This window comes from Plecotus auritus (assembly GCF_963455305.1).
Source record: "Plecotus auritus genome assembly, chromosome: 8".
NCBI classification, from domain to species: Eukaryota; Metazoa; Chordata; class Mammalia; order Chiroptera; family Vespertilionidae; genus Plecotus; species Plecotus auritus.
This window is the reverse complement of record NC_137782.1, coordinates 138744252-138760865: the sequence shown is the minus strand read 5'-3', so window position 1 is coordinate 138760865 and position 16614 is coordinate 138744252. Positions and strand designations below refer to the sequence as shown.

General features: G+C 43.4%; 1 protein-coding gene across 5 annotated transcripts in view; it reads right to left on the bottom strand.

Moving 5' to 3' along the window:
• Nucleotides 1-13052, bottom strand: part of USP34 (ubiquitin specific peptidase 34) — a 241327-nt gene extending 228275 nt beyond the window's left edge. For all 5 annotated transcript variants that reach the window (XM_080686042.1, XM_080686046.1, XM_080686043.1 and 2 more), the window contains exon 1: nt 12432-13052. In XM_080686042.1, the coding sequence (XP_080542168.1) occupies nt 12432-12474 (43 nt within the window). In that variant the 5' untranslated portion in view covers nt 12475-13052. The remainder of the gene's footprint in view (nt 1-12431) is intronic.
• Nucleotides 13053-16614: the final 3562 nt, after the last annotated feature.

The window sequence follows — 16614 nt, the reverse complement described above, 5'->3', positions numbered from 1 at the left end:
GCAGAAGTCGGTTTTCGGCTCTCAAAAGAAATTTCAATCATTGTACTGTTGATATTTGGCTCTGTTGACTAATGAGTTTGCCGATCACTGGTATAGTTTATTAGTAAAGATAGTACTGGAAGTCCTAGCCACAGCGATCAGACAAAGACTCCACCAAAAAACTACTAGATTTAATAAATTAATTTGGCAATGTAGCAGGATACCAAATCAACACCGAAAAATCAATGGCTTTTTTATACACCAATAGTGAATTCTCAGCAAGAGAAACTAAACAAGCAATCCCATTTACCATTGCAACAAAAGATACTTAGGAATAAACTTAATCAAGGAGGCAAAAGACCTGTACTTGGAAAACTCAGGATGTTGAGAAAAGAGACTGAAGAAGATATAAACAAGTGGAAGAATATACCGTGTTCATGGATTGGTAGAATCAACATTAAAATGTCCATACTACCCAAGGCAATCTACAGATTCAATTCAATCCATATTAAAATAAAAACAGCATATTTCACAGAGCTAGAAAAAAATACTCCAAAAATTTATATGGAATCAAAGAAGACCCCAAATAGCTGCAGCAATCTTGAGAAAAAAAACAAACCAAGTTGGAGGAATCAAAATACCAGATTTCAAGTTATACTACAAAGCCACTGTAATCAAAACAACCTGTACTGGCACAAGAATAGGCATATAGATCAATGGAACAGAACAGAGACCCCAGAAATTGACCCAAGCCATTATGCTCAATTAATATTTGACAAAGGAGCAAGAGCATACAATAGAGTCAAGACAGTCTCTTCAATAAATTGTGTTAGGAAATGGGACAGATACATGCAATAAAATGAAACTTGACCACCAAGATACACCACACAAAAGAATAAACTCAAAATGAATAAAAGACTTAAATGTAAGTCATAAAACCATAAAAATCCTAGAAGAACCATAGGCAGCAAAATCTCAGACATCGCTTATAGCAATATGTGTACAAATACATCTCCTATGACCGTGGTCGGCAAACTGCAGCTCGCAAGCCACATGCAGCTCTTTGGCCCCTTGTGTGTGGCTCTTCCACAAAATACCATGGCCTGGGCGAGTCTATTTTGAAGAAGTATTGTTAGAAGAAGTTTAAAAAATTTGGCTCTCAAAAGAAATTTCAATCGTTGTACTGTTGATATTTGGTTCTGTTCACTAATGAGTTTGCTGACCACTGTCCTAGGACAAAGGAAACTAAGGAGAAAATAAACAAATGGGACTACATCAAAATAAAAAGCTTCTGCAGAGCAAAAGAAACCATCAACAAAACGAAAAGGGAGCCCACTGTAGGGGAGAACATATTTGGCAATGGTACATCTGATAAAGGGTTAATATCCAAAATACATAAGGAACTCATACAACTTAACAAAAGGAAGACAATCCAATTAAAACCTGGGCAGCCCTAGCTGGTTTGGCTCAGAGGATAGAGTGTTGGCCTGCGGACTGAGGAGTCCTGGGTTCGATTCCAGTCAAGGGCATATGCCTGGGTTGTGGGCTTGATCCCCAGTGTGGGGCATGCAGGAGGCAGCCAATCAATGGTTCTCTCACATCAATGATGTTTCTCTCTCCCTCTCCCTTCCTCTCTGAAATCAATAAAAATATATATATATTTAAAAAAATGAGCAAAGGACCTAAATAGACACTTCTCCAAAGTGGACATACAGATGGCCAAGAGACATATGAAAAAATGCTTAGGCACTGATCATCAGAAAGATGCAAATTAAAACAGCAATGAGGAATCACCTCACACCTGCCCAAATGGCTACCATAAACAAATGGTTGTGCTGGTGAGGATGTGGAGAAAAGGGAACCCTAGTACACTGCTGGTGGGAATGCAGACTGGTACAGCCATTATGAAAAACAGTATGGAGTTTCCTCAAAAAATTAAATATGGAACTGCCATTTGACCCAGTGATCCCACCAATCAGAAAGAATGTATGCACCCCTATGTTCATAGCAGCACAATTTACCATAGCTAACTTCTGGAAACAGCCCAAGTGCCCATCAGTAGATGAGTGGATAAAAAAAGCTGTGGTACATTTTTACCATGGAATACTATGCAGCAGTAAAAAAAAAAAAAAAAAAAAAAAAAAAAAAAAAAAAAAAAAAAAAAAAAAAAAAAAAAAAAGACTATCTTATCCTTTGAGACAGCATAGCGGGACCTGAAGAGTTACCATGCTAAGTTAAATAAGTCAGTCAGAGAAAGACAAGTATCAAATGATCACACTCATATGTGGAATCTAAGTAACAAAATAAACTGATAAACGGAGTGGATCCAGAAACATGAATGCATAGAAAAGAGTACGGAATCTCTGAGGGAAGATGGGAGGGTGGGAAGTAATCATCCAAGAACCTTGTATGCATATATGCATGGCCCATGGCCCAGACAATGGAGGGGGGCATGCAGGGGGGACTGGAGGAGTTCAATGGTGGAAAAAGGGGGACATATGTAATACTTAAAACAATAAAGAATTTTTTTTAAAAAAGGGAAAAAAATAAAAAGAATCAACTAATGCCCTAGCCAGTTTGGTTCAATGGATAGAGCATCGGCCTAAGGAACAAAGGGTCCCAGGTTATTTTTCAATCTCTCTCTCCCTTCCTCTCTGAAATCAATAGAAATATTTTTTAAAAAAAGGAATCAACTAATGTATGCATAAATAAGTGGAACAAATCTGTCTCACCCCTCCTCCCCCTTCCCTCTCTAAAAAAAAAAATTTAAAAAGACTATAAGCTTTAAGAAATTTAAAAAATAAATGAAATAAATCACTACTGGTTATAGGTCCATGAATATTGATTTACGTATCTATGCAATCTTATACCACAGCTTTTCATTAACTAAAATGTTTACTATGCACTACTCTCTACAAGGCACTGTGTCAGGACTGGGAAAAGAATAAAACATGGCTTCTGACTTTAAGGAGTTCACCATTCAGCAAGGGAGGCTGATTTTCTTTTTTATAAAAAGATGAGCCATTCTATCATCAACAAATCAACAAACGACAAGTGTTGGCGAGGATGCGGAGAAAAAGGAACCCTCGTGCACTGCTGGTGGGAATGCAGACTGGTGCAGCCACTGTGGAGAACAGTATGGAGTTTCCTCAAAAAACTGAAAATGGAACTCCCATTTGACCCAGTAATCCCACTCCTGGGAATATATCCTAAGAAACTAGAAACACCAATCAGAAAGGATATATGCACCCCTATGTTCATAGCAGCACAATTTACCATAGCTAAGATTTGGAAACAGCCTAAGTGCCCGTCAGCAGATGACTGGATCAGAAAACTATGGTACATCTACACAATGGAATACTATGCTGCCGTAAAAAAGAAGGAATTACTACCATTTGTAGGCACCTGGATGGAATTAGAGAACATTATGCTAAGTGAAATAAGCCAGTCAATGAAAGAAAAATACCACATGATCTCACTCATTTGGGGATAATGAAAAACATTTATAAACTGATGAACAAAAAGATAGATACAGAGGCAGTAAAGCATCAAACAAGACTGTCAAATTACAGCAGTAAGGTTAGGGAGAGGTGGGGGAAATAAGAGATCAACTGAAGGACTTATATGCATGTATATAAGAGTAACCAACGGATGCAAAACATTGGGGGGTGAGGCATGTATGGGAGTGGGGTGGGGGGGGGGCAATGGTAAGATATGTACACATATAATACCTTAATAAAAAAAAAAATTAAAAAAAAAAAAAAAGATGAGCCATTACACAGTATATATTCTAACTAAAGAGTTTAAGTCATTTTAAGAGCGGTCCAAAAAGATTTAAGAAGGCCTCACAAAAAAAGTGAGATGACTTTGGGCCAAATTGTGCTATAATATATATGCCAGGCTAAGAAGTTAGGACTTTAATCTCCAGGCAATAAAGAGCTATGATGGTGCCCTAACCGGTTTGGCTCAGTGGATAGAGCATCGGCCAGCAGACTGAAAGGTCCCGGGTTCGATCCCAGTCAAGGGCATGTACCTTGGTTGTGGGCACATCCCCAGTAGGAGGTGTGCAGGAGGCAGCTGATCAATGTTTCTCTCTCATTGATGTTTCTAACTCTCTTTCCCTCTCTCCCTTCCTCTCTGTAAAAAAATAAAATATTTTTTTTAAAAAAAAAAAGAGCTTTGGTGGTTTAAGCAAGCAATATGATAACCATCCTATCTAATAAAAGAGTAATATGCAAATTAACCATCACTCCAACACACAAGATGGCTGCCCCCATGTGGACACAAGATGGCCAGCAGGGGAGGGTAGTTGGGAGGGACCAGGCCTGCAAGGGAGGGCAGTTGGGGGTGATCAAGCCTGCAGGGGAGGGCAGTTAGGGGTGACCAGGCCGGCAGAGGAGGGAATTTGGGGGTGCCCGGGCCTGCAGGGAAGGGCAGTTGGGGGTGCCCGGGCCTGCAGGAGAGGGCAGTAGGGGTGACCAGGCCTGCAAGAGAGGGCAGTTAGGGGCAAACAGGCTGGCAGGGGGGCAGTTAGGCATCAATCAGGCTGGCAGGGGAGTGGTTAGGGGTTGATCAGGCTGGCAAGCAGAAGCGGTTAGGGGCAATCAGGAAGGCAGGCAGGCGAGCAGTTGGGAGGGATGTGAGAGGGATGTCCGACTGCCCGTTTAGGCCCTACCGGGATCGGGCCTAAACAGGCAGTCGGACATCCCTCGAGGGGTCCCAGAATGGAGAGGGTGCAGGCTGGGCTGAGGGACACACATCCCCCCGTGCACAAATTTCATGCACCGGGCCTCTAGTATGTTATATTTTAGACAGGCAACAATGGAGAAGCCGCACAATATAAACATTTTTTAAACCAGTAATTAAAAATGCCAAAAGCAAAAAGCAAACAAAAAAGCAGGAAAAAAAGATATATGCTGAATATGACCAAGGATTGATATACTTAATAAGTGAACAGCTCTTACAAGTTAATACAAAACATTAAAAGCCAAAAAGGTACATTTATACCATTAAATAAATGCAAATAGCCAATAAAAATGTGTTTAAACTTACTAACCAAAACAACACTTTTTTAAGTATAATATTCTGTACAAGTGAGAGTACCCAAGTTGCGAAGACACTGCTGAAAGAATAGAAATCAGAATATCCCTTCTGGAAATTGGATAGTATAAACAAAGTGTTTATATTTCTGGCACAGTAATCACTTCTAGGAATTTATCTTAAAGAACCAGTGATGTATTAAAATATTTACATGCAAGGATGATCATTTGCAGGATTGTGTGTGTGTGTGTGTGTTATTAATCCATACCGGAGGATATTTTTTCCATTAAAATTTACAGAGGGTGGAAGGAAGGGAGAGAGGGGGAGGCCGAAGGAGGGGAAGGGGGGGGAGAGAGGGAGAAACATCAATGTGAAAGAGACACATTGATTGGTTGACTACCGCATGCTCCCTGACAGGGCCAGGGATCGAACCTGCAACCCAGGTACGTGCCCTTGACCAGGAATTGAATCCAAGACCCTTCAATTCGAGGTCTGACACTAACCCTTGAGCACCACCAGTCAGGGCTGCAGCATTATTTATAATATGGGAGAATTGGAAACAAACATACAATAATAGGTAAATACTAAATTGTATACAAAATGGAAATATTATACAGACAAAAATGTTTTCAAAAGTTAAAGGAGATTATCAAACACGTTAGGTTAAACAAACTAGATATTAAACTCATACGGTATACCTCATTATCAGTTTTTAAAATGGAAATGTGTACCATAAAGATGGAAAAATATTTCAAAGCATTAACAGGAGTCATCATTGGATGGTAAGATTATCGCAGATTTAAATTTGAAGAGTTTTCAGAATGTCTACAATAAGAATATGCAACCTTTTTAATTAAGAAAAAAAAAAAAAAAACACATATAAGCCTAACCAGTGGTCACGGACAACAGGGGGGTGGGAGCATGCGTGGGGAGGGGTTTCGGATGGGAATGGATGAGGACAAATACATGATACCTTAATCAATAAAGAAATTTAAAAAAAAAAAAAAGAGTAAGTGAAAAAGAAAGATAGCCCAGCCCATTTGGCTACGGTCTGTCTACCTTCATCAAGTCATTATTGAAAAGTTTCTGACCTTCTTTCTGAAAATTTAAAAATTCTCAATAAACATAGGAAATACTAGATATATACTCTCATTATTAAACATTAACATTTCATGAATACAATGCTAAAGCTAGTCATCAATAGTTGTCATTGACTATGCAGAAAGCCTTCATAACTACGTCTGTAGTTCTATGGTTTATAAATTACTTTATACAAATATTTGAATTAAAATCGTGAATGCTATTATTTTTGAAAAACTATTTTAAGTATTAACTGGTTTAAGAGGATATGTATGTAGCAAGATTAATTTACCAAATATAAATCCATAATGTGGGACTTCATTTTGTGGTGAAATAAAATTTCCAATTTTAGGAATCAGTTCAAATAATAAAATAAAAATCTACCAAAAAATGTTGTTACTAATGATTTGACTATGTAGTGCCTCTGTACTTATCCAAAAAACCGGAGAGAAATATGTAGATTTTTTTGTTTTTCTCCTCACCTGAGGACATGTGTTTGTTTTTTATTGATTTTAGAGAGAGAGGAAGGAAGAGGGAGAAAGAAAAACATAGATTTGAGAAACATCGATTGTCTGCCTCCGGACTCAAACTGCAATCTGGGTTTGGGCCCCAACTGGGGATGGAACCTGCAACCCTTTGGTGTGAGGGAGGAAACTCCAACCAAGCCACACCAGCCAGGGTGAAATGTATAGTTTTTTAAAGGGATCATTGCTGACAAACTATATTAAAATAGAGATAGATTCCCATTCAGCTACATTTATCACCATAAATTTCTACTACAATTACCATGGATTTACACGTGAATTTGTTAGAATACATAAAAATATAGTAATTATTTCTTTTGCCAAACAGTGCTCATAATAATGTCCTCCATTTGAACAGATTATCAAGTTTATACAGTATAGCATAATGTTAGCAGGTGTACCAGTTAGTAATGCAGATTTTGTAATCAAAGAAAACACGATAATTTCAAGAGAAACATCAAAAGTGCTTTATTCAGCCCTAACTGGTTTGGCTCAGTGGATAGAGCGTCAGCCTGTGGACTGAAGGGTCCCAGGTTCGATTCTGGTCAAGGGCATGTACCTTGGTTGCGGGCACATCCCCAAGTAGGGGGTGTGCAGGAGGCAGCTGACTGATGTTTCTCTCTCAGAGATGTTTCTGACTCTCTCTCCCTCTCCCTTCCTCTCTGTAAAAAAATCAATAAAATGTTTTTTTTTAAAAAAAGTGCTTTATTCAAAGTAATGTCCACCGCTAGCTACACATTTCCCCCATCTTTCAGGTAATTTGTGGATACCGTCCCAAGAGAACTTTTCTTGTTTTGAGGCAAACCATTCAGAGAACCAATTTTCCACTTCTTTGTACGTTCTGAAGTGCTGCTCAGAAATTGCATGTGCCATCGATCAAAACAAGTGGTAATTTGAAGGAGCAAAGTCTGGTGAATACAGCGGATGGGTTAATACTTCCCAGGCAAGATCTTTTAAACCTGTCTTTAACTGGTTTTGAAGTGTGTGATGGTGCGTCATCATGAAACAAAATTACTTTGCCATGTCTTCTGGCACATTCTGGTCATTTCACGATCAAAGCATGGTTCAAGTTGATTATTTGTTGTTGGTAGCGATCAGAATTAATGGTTTCACCTAGTTTTAGAAGCTCATAATACACCACACCTTCCTGATCCCACCAAACGTAGAGCATTGTCTTCTTTCCGAAGCAATTTGGCCTTACAGACGATGTTGATGGTTGACCTGGATCAACCGATGATTTTGTGCGTTTGGGATTCTCAAAATAAATCCACTTTTCATTGCCAGTCACAATTTGATGCAAAAAAGGCTTTCTTTTGTGCCATTGAAGCAACATTTTACTGATGAGTTCTCGGTTTTCCATTTGTCTTTCGTTCAGTTGACGTGGCACCCATTTTCCTTCCTTTAAAATCTTTCCTATTGCTTGTAAACGATTGGAAATTGTTTGCTGAGCAAAGTTTAATCTTTCTGCAAGTTTTTGAGTTTGACATGCATCTTCATCCAATAATGCTTGTAATTGCTGGTCTTCAAACTTTTTTGGTTGACCTGGACGTTGCCTTTCATATCGAAATCATCACTTTTAGAGCATTTAAGCCAGCGTTCGCAAGTATCTTGAGATTGAGCATGTTCACCAGAAGCTTCCTGAAGCATACGATAACTTGCAGCAGCACTTTTCTTCAAAATAAAGTAATGAATTAAAACTTCCTGCAAATGCTCTTTTTTTGGCATGAAATTGGACATTTTTAAGCATAAAAATATTTGTGATGTTAACAGCTTCAGAAAATTTGACATATGAAGTTTTGAAGCTTGCTGTCGATACAAAATAGCATACATATCGAGTTGCATATATATCAACATATGTGTAACTCCATCTATTGAAAAACCCCCACATATTAACTGGTACACCTGGTAAGAGCATGGGCTTTTGGCCTGACCTGGGATTAAATCTTGTTCAAATCCTGCCTCCACTGAATAGTCCCATAACTCTATGCAAGTTGCATAAGCCTTAGTTCTCTTATCTGAAAAGGGTGATAGAGTACCCACCTCAAAGAATTGATAAAGTACCCAATACAAACTGTTCAAAAGTATTCTGCAAACAGAATTATTCTGCAAATACTGATATCAGAGTATCTTGAGTTCTAGCTTAGATATGACTACTAACTAAGCAGGTGACAGATGATCTTTAAGCAAACCACTTAGCTTTTCTGAGATTTAATTTCTTCACCTTTCAAATGATATCAATACATGCTCCTGCCTATCTCAAAGGTTAGGATGGACAAACGAATTGTCTATTTTAAACAACTGGTAAACTGTAATTCACCCAACATAGCACACAGAATAAAATCCACAACATACAAAAAGTTTAAAAGACTGATGTACATTTAAAGTGATTTTCACTCTGCTCTCAGTATATGGATATATGTACCTTTCCAAGGCAAATAATGACCTCAATTAACTAGTGACCTAGCTATGGTAATGATGCAAAGTATAACTTCAGGCCTCCAAATTCTCAAACATCCAAAAATACCTCTGACTTAGTGAACTGTTCATAAAAATAGCTATAAAAGCAGCAAACATACAAATTCAACAAAAGCAGCATAGGAATATAAACTTAAAATTATCTCCTAAACTAAATGCAACCCCATAAACTGATACAGCAAAATTCACCCAATATATTCCAAGCTTTTAAAAATGTCCTCTTGCCCTCGCCGGTCTGGTTCAGCGGATAGAGCATTGGCATGCGAACTGAAGGGTCCCAGATTCAATTCCGGTCAAGGGCACATGCTGCCCTGGTTGTGGGCTCGATCCCCACAGGAAGAAGCAGGAGGCAGCTAATCAATGATTCTCTCTCATCATTGATGTTTCTATCTCTCTCTCTCCCTCTCCCTTCCTCTCTGAAATCAATAAAAATATATTTTTAAATGTCTTATTAAAAACAAAGCATGAAAGTAAAATGGAAATTCAAATGTAGCACTGTTGATATCTTTTTCTAACACTACAGCCAAAAGCTATTTGGAAATGTAATTTCAAGTTTTAGGGTATCTGTCAAGACCACATTAAAAAGAGTCCTCATTATGGGATTCCTAGCCTGGTTCTACACACAGGCTTCAATGGACCTTAACCTGCTGGCAAAATTGTGTCTGTATAAGGATATATATTCCACAGTTAAAGAGTTTACAGCTTCAGACTCTCAGGAGGAATAGTGGTATAACTGGTATTAACACTCTCATCAAAAACTACTCACATTCTGTTACTACCTATTTTTATTTTAACTACATTACATCCTACAAGATTTTAAAGTAAATAATTAATCTGAAGTCCCTACCTTGTCAAAACTATGTGTATATCAGATATAAAGCCATATACTATCCACATGTTTACCCTTTTATTTAAAACACAAAATTTTTAGATTGCACATTTACTGGTGTGTCCAGGCAGACTTCTTCAAGTTTGGTCAGAGGTTGTAAACTTTAAAAGAAATTAAGTTTTTGGTACTTTTTTAAGTAATTATTTTTCAACATCAACTTGAAATGTAACACCCAAAAATATAGTTTTATTTCTTCTCTTGGTTAAACTTTTATGGGGAGTTTAACTGAGAAATGAATTCTGAGCACAATATTTTGGTACTTTAACTCTGAATTTCTAACCAAGAATGAAGTGATGCTCATTTTTGCACAACCATGAAGGGGAAAAGTAGTCTTAATAATTATTGTGAACCAGATTAGCACGAAGACATATACCCTACACTTCAACTCAACAAGTTTCAAGTTCCAACAGTACACTCCTACCCAGTCATAGATGAAGTTTAGTATGAAATACAGGAACTACACAAAGAAAAAATAATAATGGAGGGGATATGTGAGGAGGGGGAAGGAAGCAACTTATAATAGCTGGGTATAACCTACAAAAAAAAATTGCTTAAGTAACTTTTTTTTTTTGTAAAGGAAGTTATCACTGTGAGATTGTGTTTAGGAGGCAAATTTTTAAACTAAGCTTTAAAGAAAATACTAACAAACTGTCTCAGTATTTTCAGAAATCATTGGCTCATACACAAATAGGAAATCCTTCTATTTTTGTTCATTAAAACAGATTTTTAAAAAATAACAGGTTTTTTAGAAGGTCTGCCTGGACAAATTTTGTGAACCTTGTTCAACTAACTGTATTCACTTAAAGGTAATAAAAACTAAATTCTACTTCAATTCTCCATACTATTTCTAACTCTCCATAAATCCATTACATGTTTGAGTGCTCCTAAACAGAGTTCTAGGGGGTTCACAAATAATCCTCAATAAGACCTTTCACTATGTCTCTTTTCAAAAAATAATAAAGATTAACTTTAGTTTATTTAGAAACTATGTTTAAAATTAATTTTACTGGTTAAGTTCAATTTTTAAAACACCAACAAAATTATTAAAAGCAATTTTCCCTAATATATTACACAGCAAGGCTATTCCTTTTCCAATTTCAGAACCAAGCCATAATCACACAACTTATATCTAAGATACATAATACAGTTTACTAAAGTAAGTACTTAAAAGGACTTGGGCTTATCAGTATATCAAACCACCTGCGCCAACAATAAAAGTATCTCAAAATACAAATAACTTTAAAAATGTAGGAAATTACAGAATGGCACAATTATTGGAAAGTATCGTTTGAATATGGGCAAAACCCTGCTTCCACCTTTCAGGAAGTAAACACTCAGTTAAAAGTAAACTGAATACCTTTCCACGTTTATTATTGCCTTTGGACACTAAAGTGAAATTCAAACACAAACAAGATGATACATTTTATGAATCAATTGTCTTAAAGAATCATAATTAGGATACAGGTAGTTTGAAAGTCTTTCAAAATATCACATACACAACACAAATCCAAAACCTACATAAGCTGTTGGTAAATGAGCATTTCCTTAACAATCAAGTTTCTGTGTTAACCTTTTATCTAATTCACCTGGTCCAACTAGGCCTTTGGGCCCAGAAGTAGTTAACTTGCAATATAGCTTGTTTCTTTAAGCTAAAATACCATCTTGCAAGGGTCGGGAATAAAAATTTTAAATCTGGCTAGAAAAGATCAATGTACATGCATTAACAGTCTTTAATAATCAAAAGTATAAGAAATAAGGCCTTTTATTCCAGGAGACAGGCCATGACTATGTCAGGATGGTGTCTGAGGTACAATACTCTCCTTAGTATGACAGAATTCACCATTAAAACAACGAATGGCACACTAAACAGCATTAATTTTTTAGAATAGTATGAAGTTTCCAATCACCACTACCACAGTTCATTTCCAGGTATTTAAGGTCTGGCAGAAGGTTTTAACACACCCACACACACCCCAAGGGAGGGAGAAACCACCATCCTCCTCCCAGGGAGTTTAAAGAAAACCAGCAGGTACGCGAGGCCTCGGCTGCACCCCGAAAATCAGAGGGCGGCCGGAGGGTCGCAGGGTCCGGACCGAGGAGGGAAGCCGGCTCTCGGCCGCACCTCCCCTCCCCTCCCCACAGGGAAAGGAGAAGGCTCATTAGTGCTTCGTTAATTGACACCTGTAATGAGGAAACTTTCCCGGCACCGAGGCCGCCAGGCCCGGCCTGGCTGCAGCTCCGCGGCGGCCCCCTCCCGGGCGCCCAGGTAAGCCGGCGGAGCTGGGCCTGAGGCGGCGCGGCGGCCGCGCCACCGCGCACCTTCCCGCGGCGCTAGGCCCGCACGCCGCCGGCTCGGCCGTCCCTCCCGCAGGCCGCAGAGGCCGGCAAGGCAGCGCGGGGACCCCAAGCCGTGCACCCCGACAGGCGCCGCCGCGGCTACTTACTTTCATTTAACACCTCCACCAGGTCTGCGCAGTTCTCGCACATCGTTCGGCCGCCGCCCCCCCCTCCCCCGCTTCGGATCGCGCTGACTGATCCCGACCGGCGGGGGGGAGGGGAGAGAGGCGGAGGAGGGGGCCGGCCGACCGGCGGGGCGGGGAGGCGACGAGGGCGGGCGGCGGCGGAGACGGGGCGGGAGCAGAATGGGGGAGGGGGCCGGCGATCCCCGGAGCGGGCGGGGGAGAGGAGGGGGGCGAGGGGAGGTGCGCAGGCCGGAGGGGCGCGGAGGCGCCAGCGGCGGGGAAGGGGGGGGAAGGACGGGGGGAGGGGAGAGGGAGGGAGGGGGCGGGTGGGGAAAGAAGCAGCAGAGTCACTTCACCGACCAGACGCCGCGGCCACCGCCGACGCCGCCGCCATTTTAATAGAGCGTTCGGGCTGCGCTCGGCTCTTTCCGTCCGGGCGAAGGAGCCCACGAGAAGCGCCGCGCGCTCTCATTCCTCCGCCTCCCGCCCTCGCCTCGCCTCGCCTCCCGCCCTCCCACTCAGCCTCCGCACACACGCCGCACGCTCCGCTCCCCGCCGCGGCCCGCTCGCTGCCCTCCCTTTCCTCTTCCGTCCGGCCTCCCCGCCCTCGGCCCACCCCCTCGGCGCGTCCGCCCCCCGCCCCGCCCCGCCCCGCCCGGATCTCTGTCGGCGGCCGGAAGGGAGACGGCAGCCAGCGCGGCCGCGGGGGGCGCCGAGTGAGTTGAAGATGGCGGAGGCGCCGAGCTGGTCGCGATTGCGCGGCGTCGCCCACGACGGCCCCCTCCGCGGGCGCCGAGGCCCAGCGAGCGCCGCTCTGACCCCCGCCCTTGAGCTTCGCCATTTTCCCTCCGGGCTCGCGAAGGGAAGTGGGCGCCGCTTTCTCCCACATCTCCCTTCCCCGCGCTGCGTATAGGGGGGAGGCGGGGAGGAGAGGCGCGCATGGGGATCCGGGCCGACGCTGCAGCCCTCGTTGGGGCACGCAGCCGTCGTTGGGGCACACGGCCCTCTCCCCGCCGGGCTTTGTGAGGATGGAACGGCCCAGGTCGGCTTAACCTGCATCCGTGTCCCTCGCTACCTTCAATCCTGCGGGCTCATCCTTCCTCGAGCAGTGAGACGCCTGATGAGAGGAGAAATGGCGGAGTGAGGCGTCCACATTGGCACCTCCTTTTCACGCGAGAGGGCCCCTCAGGACTTGCCCATCTAAAACTCTTCACCTGAGACAGCAGATGATGCTTCCCGGGGAAGAGCAGCTTTCAGAGGGAGTTAAGCTAGGGGACGGAGCACGAAGAACCCGGAGGGAAGGGCACGCAGCTGAAGTTCAGGGCTAGTTAACTAGTTACAGTTAGCCTTGGGAAATTTTCCTCACGCCCGCACTTCCTTACACCTTCCTCGCGGATTTCTGTATCCAACGTGGTTCTGAGATGTGACTGAAAGGTCCCAAAGGGAGGGTGCGTAATATTGTTAGACCTGCACCCAGACCATCTAGTAAGTAGAAATTCTCCCGTGGATTCTGTGGAAGCCGGCACACCACCGCCTCGCCATGCCGGGACCGCCATCCCTAGCCTTCGCTTTTCTGCTGCCTGAAGCAGACGCTGTCAAGTTGCTGCCCATCCTGTTTTCAGGGGCTCCCTGGGAGCAGGTGCTCCTTAGGCCTGCGGAGCTCTCCCGACAGCGTCTTCCCTTCCCATCTTTCCCACAAAATCTGCGATTCGTAGACTTGAGGCCCTGTGGGCAGACATCGTCCATCCAATATCCACGCCCCCGCCCCATCCCTCTTCCCTGCCAACAGGAAAACCTGCCAAACCCAAGTGGTTTTTGTGTGTTTTTTCAGGTGCCATCTGAGAGACCTCTGTCTCAGGAAAGCCCCTAAGGAATATTTGTTACTGATTTAAAGCCAATCATGGTGAGAAGGCTAACCCCTATTTTGTAAAACTACTGTTTGGCATTCTCTGCTGTTTTCCATAAACGGCTTCTTATTCTAAAAAAATAACTTTGCACCCTAACCGGTTTGGCTCAGTGGATAGAGCGTCAGCCTTTGGACTGAAGGGTCCTAGGTTCGGTTCTGGTCAGGGGCATGTACCTTGGTTGCGGGCGCGTTCCCGGTGGGAGGTGTGCAGGAGGCAGCTGATCGGTGTTTCTAACTATCCCTCTCCCTTCCTCTCTGTAAAAAATCAATAAAATATATTTAAAAAAAGAAAAAAAAATAACTTTGCTTTCTAGCCTTCTTTAGCCTGCTTGAATAATGAGGAAGATAAACTCAGCTGTCTGACCTTGTAGGCCAGGAACTAGATATGCCCATAATTTCAATGCCATGCCAGGTGCATTTTTTAATTGGATAGAACTGTGTTGTTTTCAAGGCCAGCAGCGAGATAACCACTAAGTGCACATAGGGCTGGCTCTTTAATAAAAAGGGAAGTTCTGCTTGTAGCCTTGCTTAGAATTTGAATTTATTTTCTCTAAGCCCACCGGTGAATAAAGTGTGACTTCAAACTCTCTGAGCATTGCTTGATTTATTCCAGTTCTCTGTAACATTATTGGTTCCTTGAGATTCCAGGAAAACCAACCCATGCTTGGCTTTTTAGCCTCTGGTGAGTGGACCCGGTTTGGGGCCCGGGGGCGTTGGACAGGCCTCCGGGAGGCGCCACTCTGCTGAATTAGCAGAATTAAACCGGGGGACTCTGGGCGCTCCCGGACCTCAGCCCAGGACCCGGCCAGCAACTGGAGAGAGCAGATGGACACTTCTGGACCTGTCAACAGAATCGGTAAGGCAGGGGCCCCATCAGTTCAGCCACTCCAAGTGAGTGGAAGGGGGAGCTTAATCACCTCCCCGGAAGCCATACAGCTTCCTCAGGCAAATTAATCAGGAATCAGGAATTGGGTGGATTGTTGTTTAAACTCTGAATGTCTGGTGAAAGTGTGAGTGTGTGCCGAAACCGGTTTGGCTCAGTGGATAGAGCGTCGGCCTGCGGACTGAAGGGTCCCGGGTTCGATTCCGGTCAAGGCATGTACATTGGTTGCAGGCACACCCCAGTGGGAGGTGTGCAGGAGGCAGCTGATCGATGTTTCTCTCTCATCCATGTTTCTAGCTCTCTATCCCTCTCCCTTCCTCTCTGTAAAAAATCAATAAAATGTATTTTTTTTTAAAAAAAAAGTGTGTGAGTGTGGAGGGAGAGAGTGAGCCTGCCCTCTCCTCTCCTTTGTGTGGCTCCACGGCTTCGGTTATGGAGTCCGAGTGGGCCCCAACCTGCGGTTCCGCGTTTCGTCATATGGCATAACAGTGACTCACCCCCACGTGGAGGTGACCAGGCCCGGGGTTTATACCGGTGCACCTTAACTAAGACAAATCTAAGCTCCCAAGGGACCTGGCCAGGTGGGCGTCTGAGTGAGGATCTGTGAAAGCAGGTCACCCCCTCCCTTGTCTGTCTCGCGCCACGGATCATCATGGGGTCGGGACAGAGTAAACCCACTGTTCTCAATTGCATGTTGAAAAATTTTTAAAAGGGATTTGATGGGGATTATGGAGTTAAAATGAATTCTGAAACACTGAGGAAATTCTGTGAAGTGGAATGGCCAGACTTCGGGGTTGGCTGGCCCTCAGAAGGCTCTTTAGATGAAGGATTGGTCAGGGCGGTCTGGAATGTAGTCACAGGAGACCCTGGACACCCAGATCAGTTTCCCTACATAGACAGCTGGTTAGAAACTGCTCAAACCTTGCCGCCTTGGGTCCGGTTCTGCGTGTGTAAGAAGGGACAGAGTAAGGTTTTAGTATCAGGAGTGAAGAGGCAGGGCAGGAGCAGGCTAAGGAGAGGCAGGCAGGGCAGGAGCAGGTCCCTTAAAAGGAAGTTCAACCCCCTATTCTACAGGACCCCTACGCCCCCGAGGAAGTCCCACCAGTGTTACCACCTCCATATGAGCCACAGGCAGCACCAAGTGCCCCCCCTGCTAGCCTGGAAGGTCCGGAAAGTCTGGAAACAGCGCCTCCCTCCATCTCCCCTCCACCAGGCTCTCCTGAGCCGGTTGGGCGGCGCTTGCGTTCAGCCGATCAAGGGCCCAAACAACAGCCGGCACGTCAGATGCCTCTCAGGGAGATTCGGGGTGCCCAAGTGCTTGGTGAAGATGGGACCTTACAGGAAGGAAGGCCGGTCTATTATTATCAGCCCTTTAC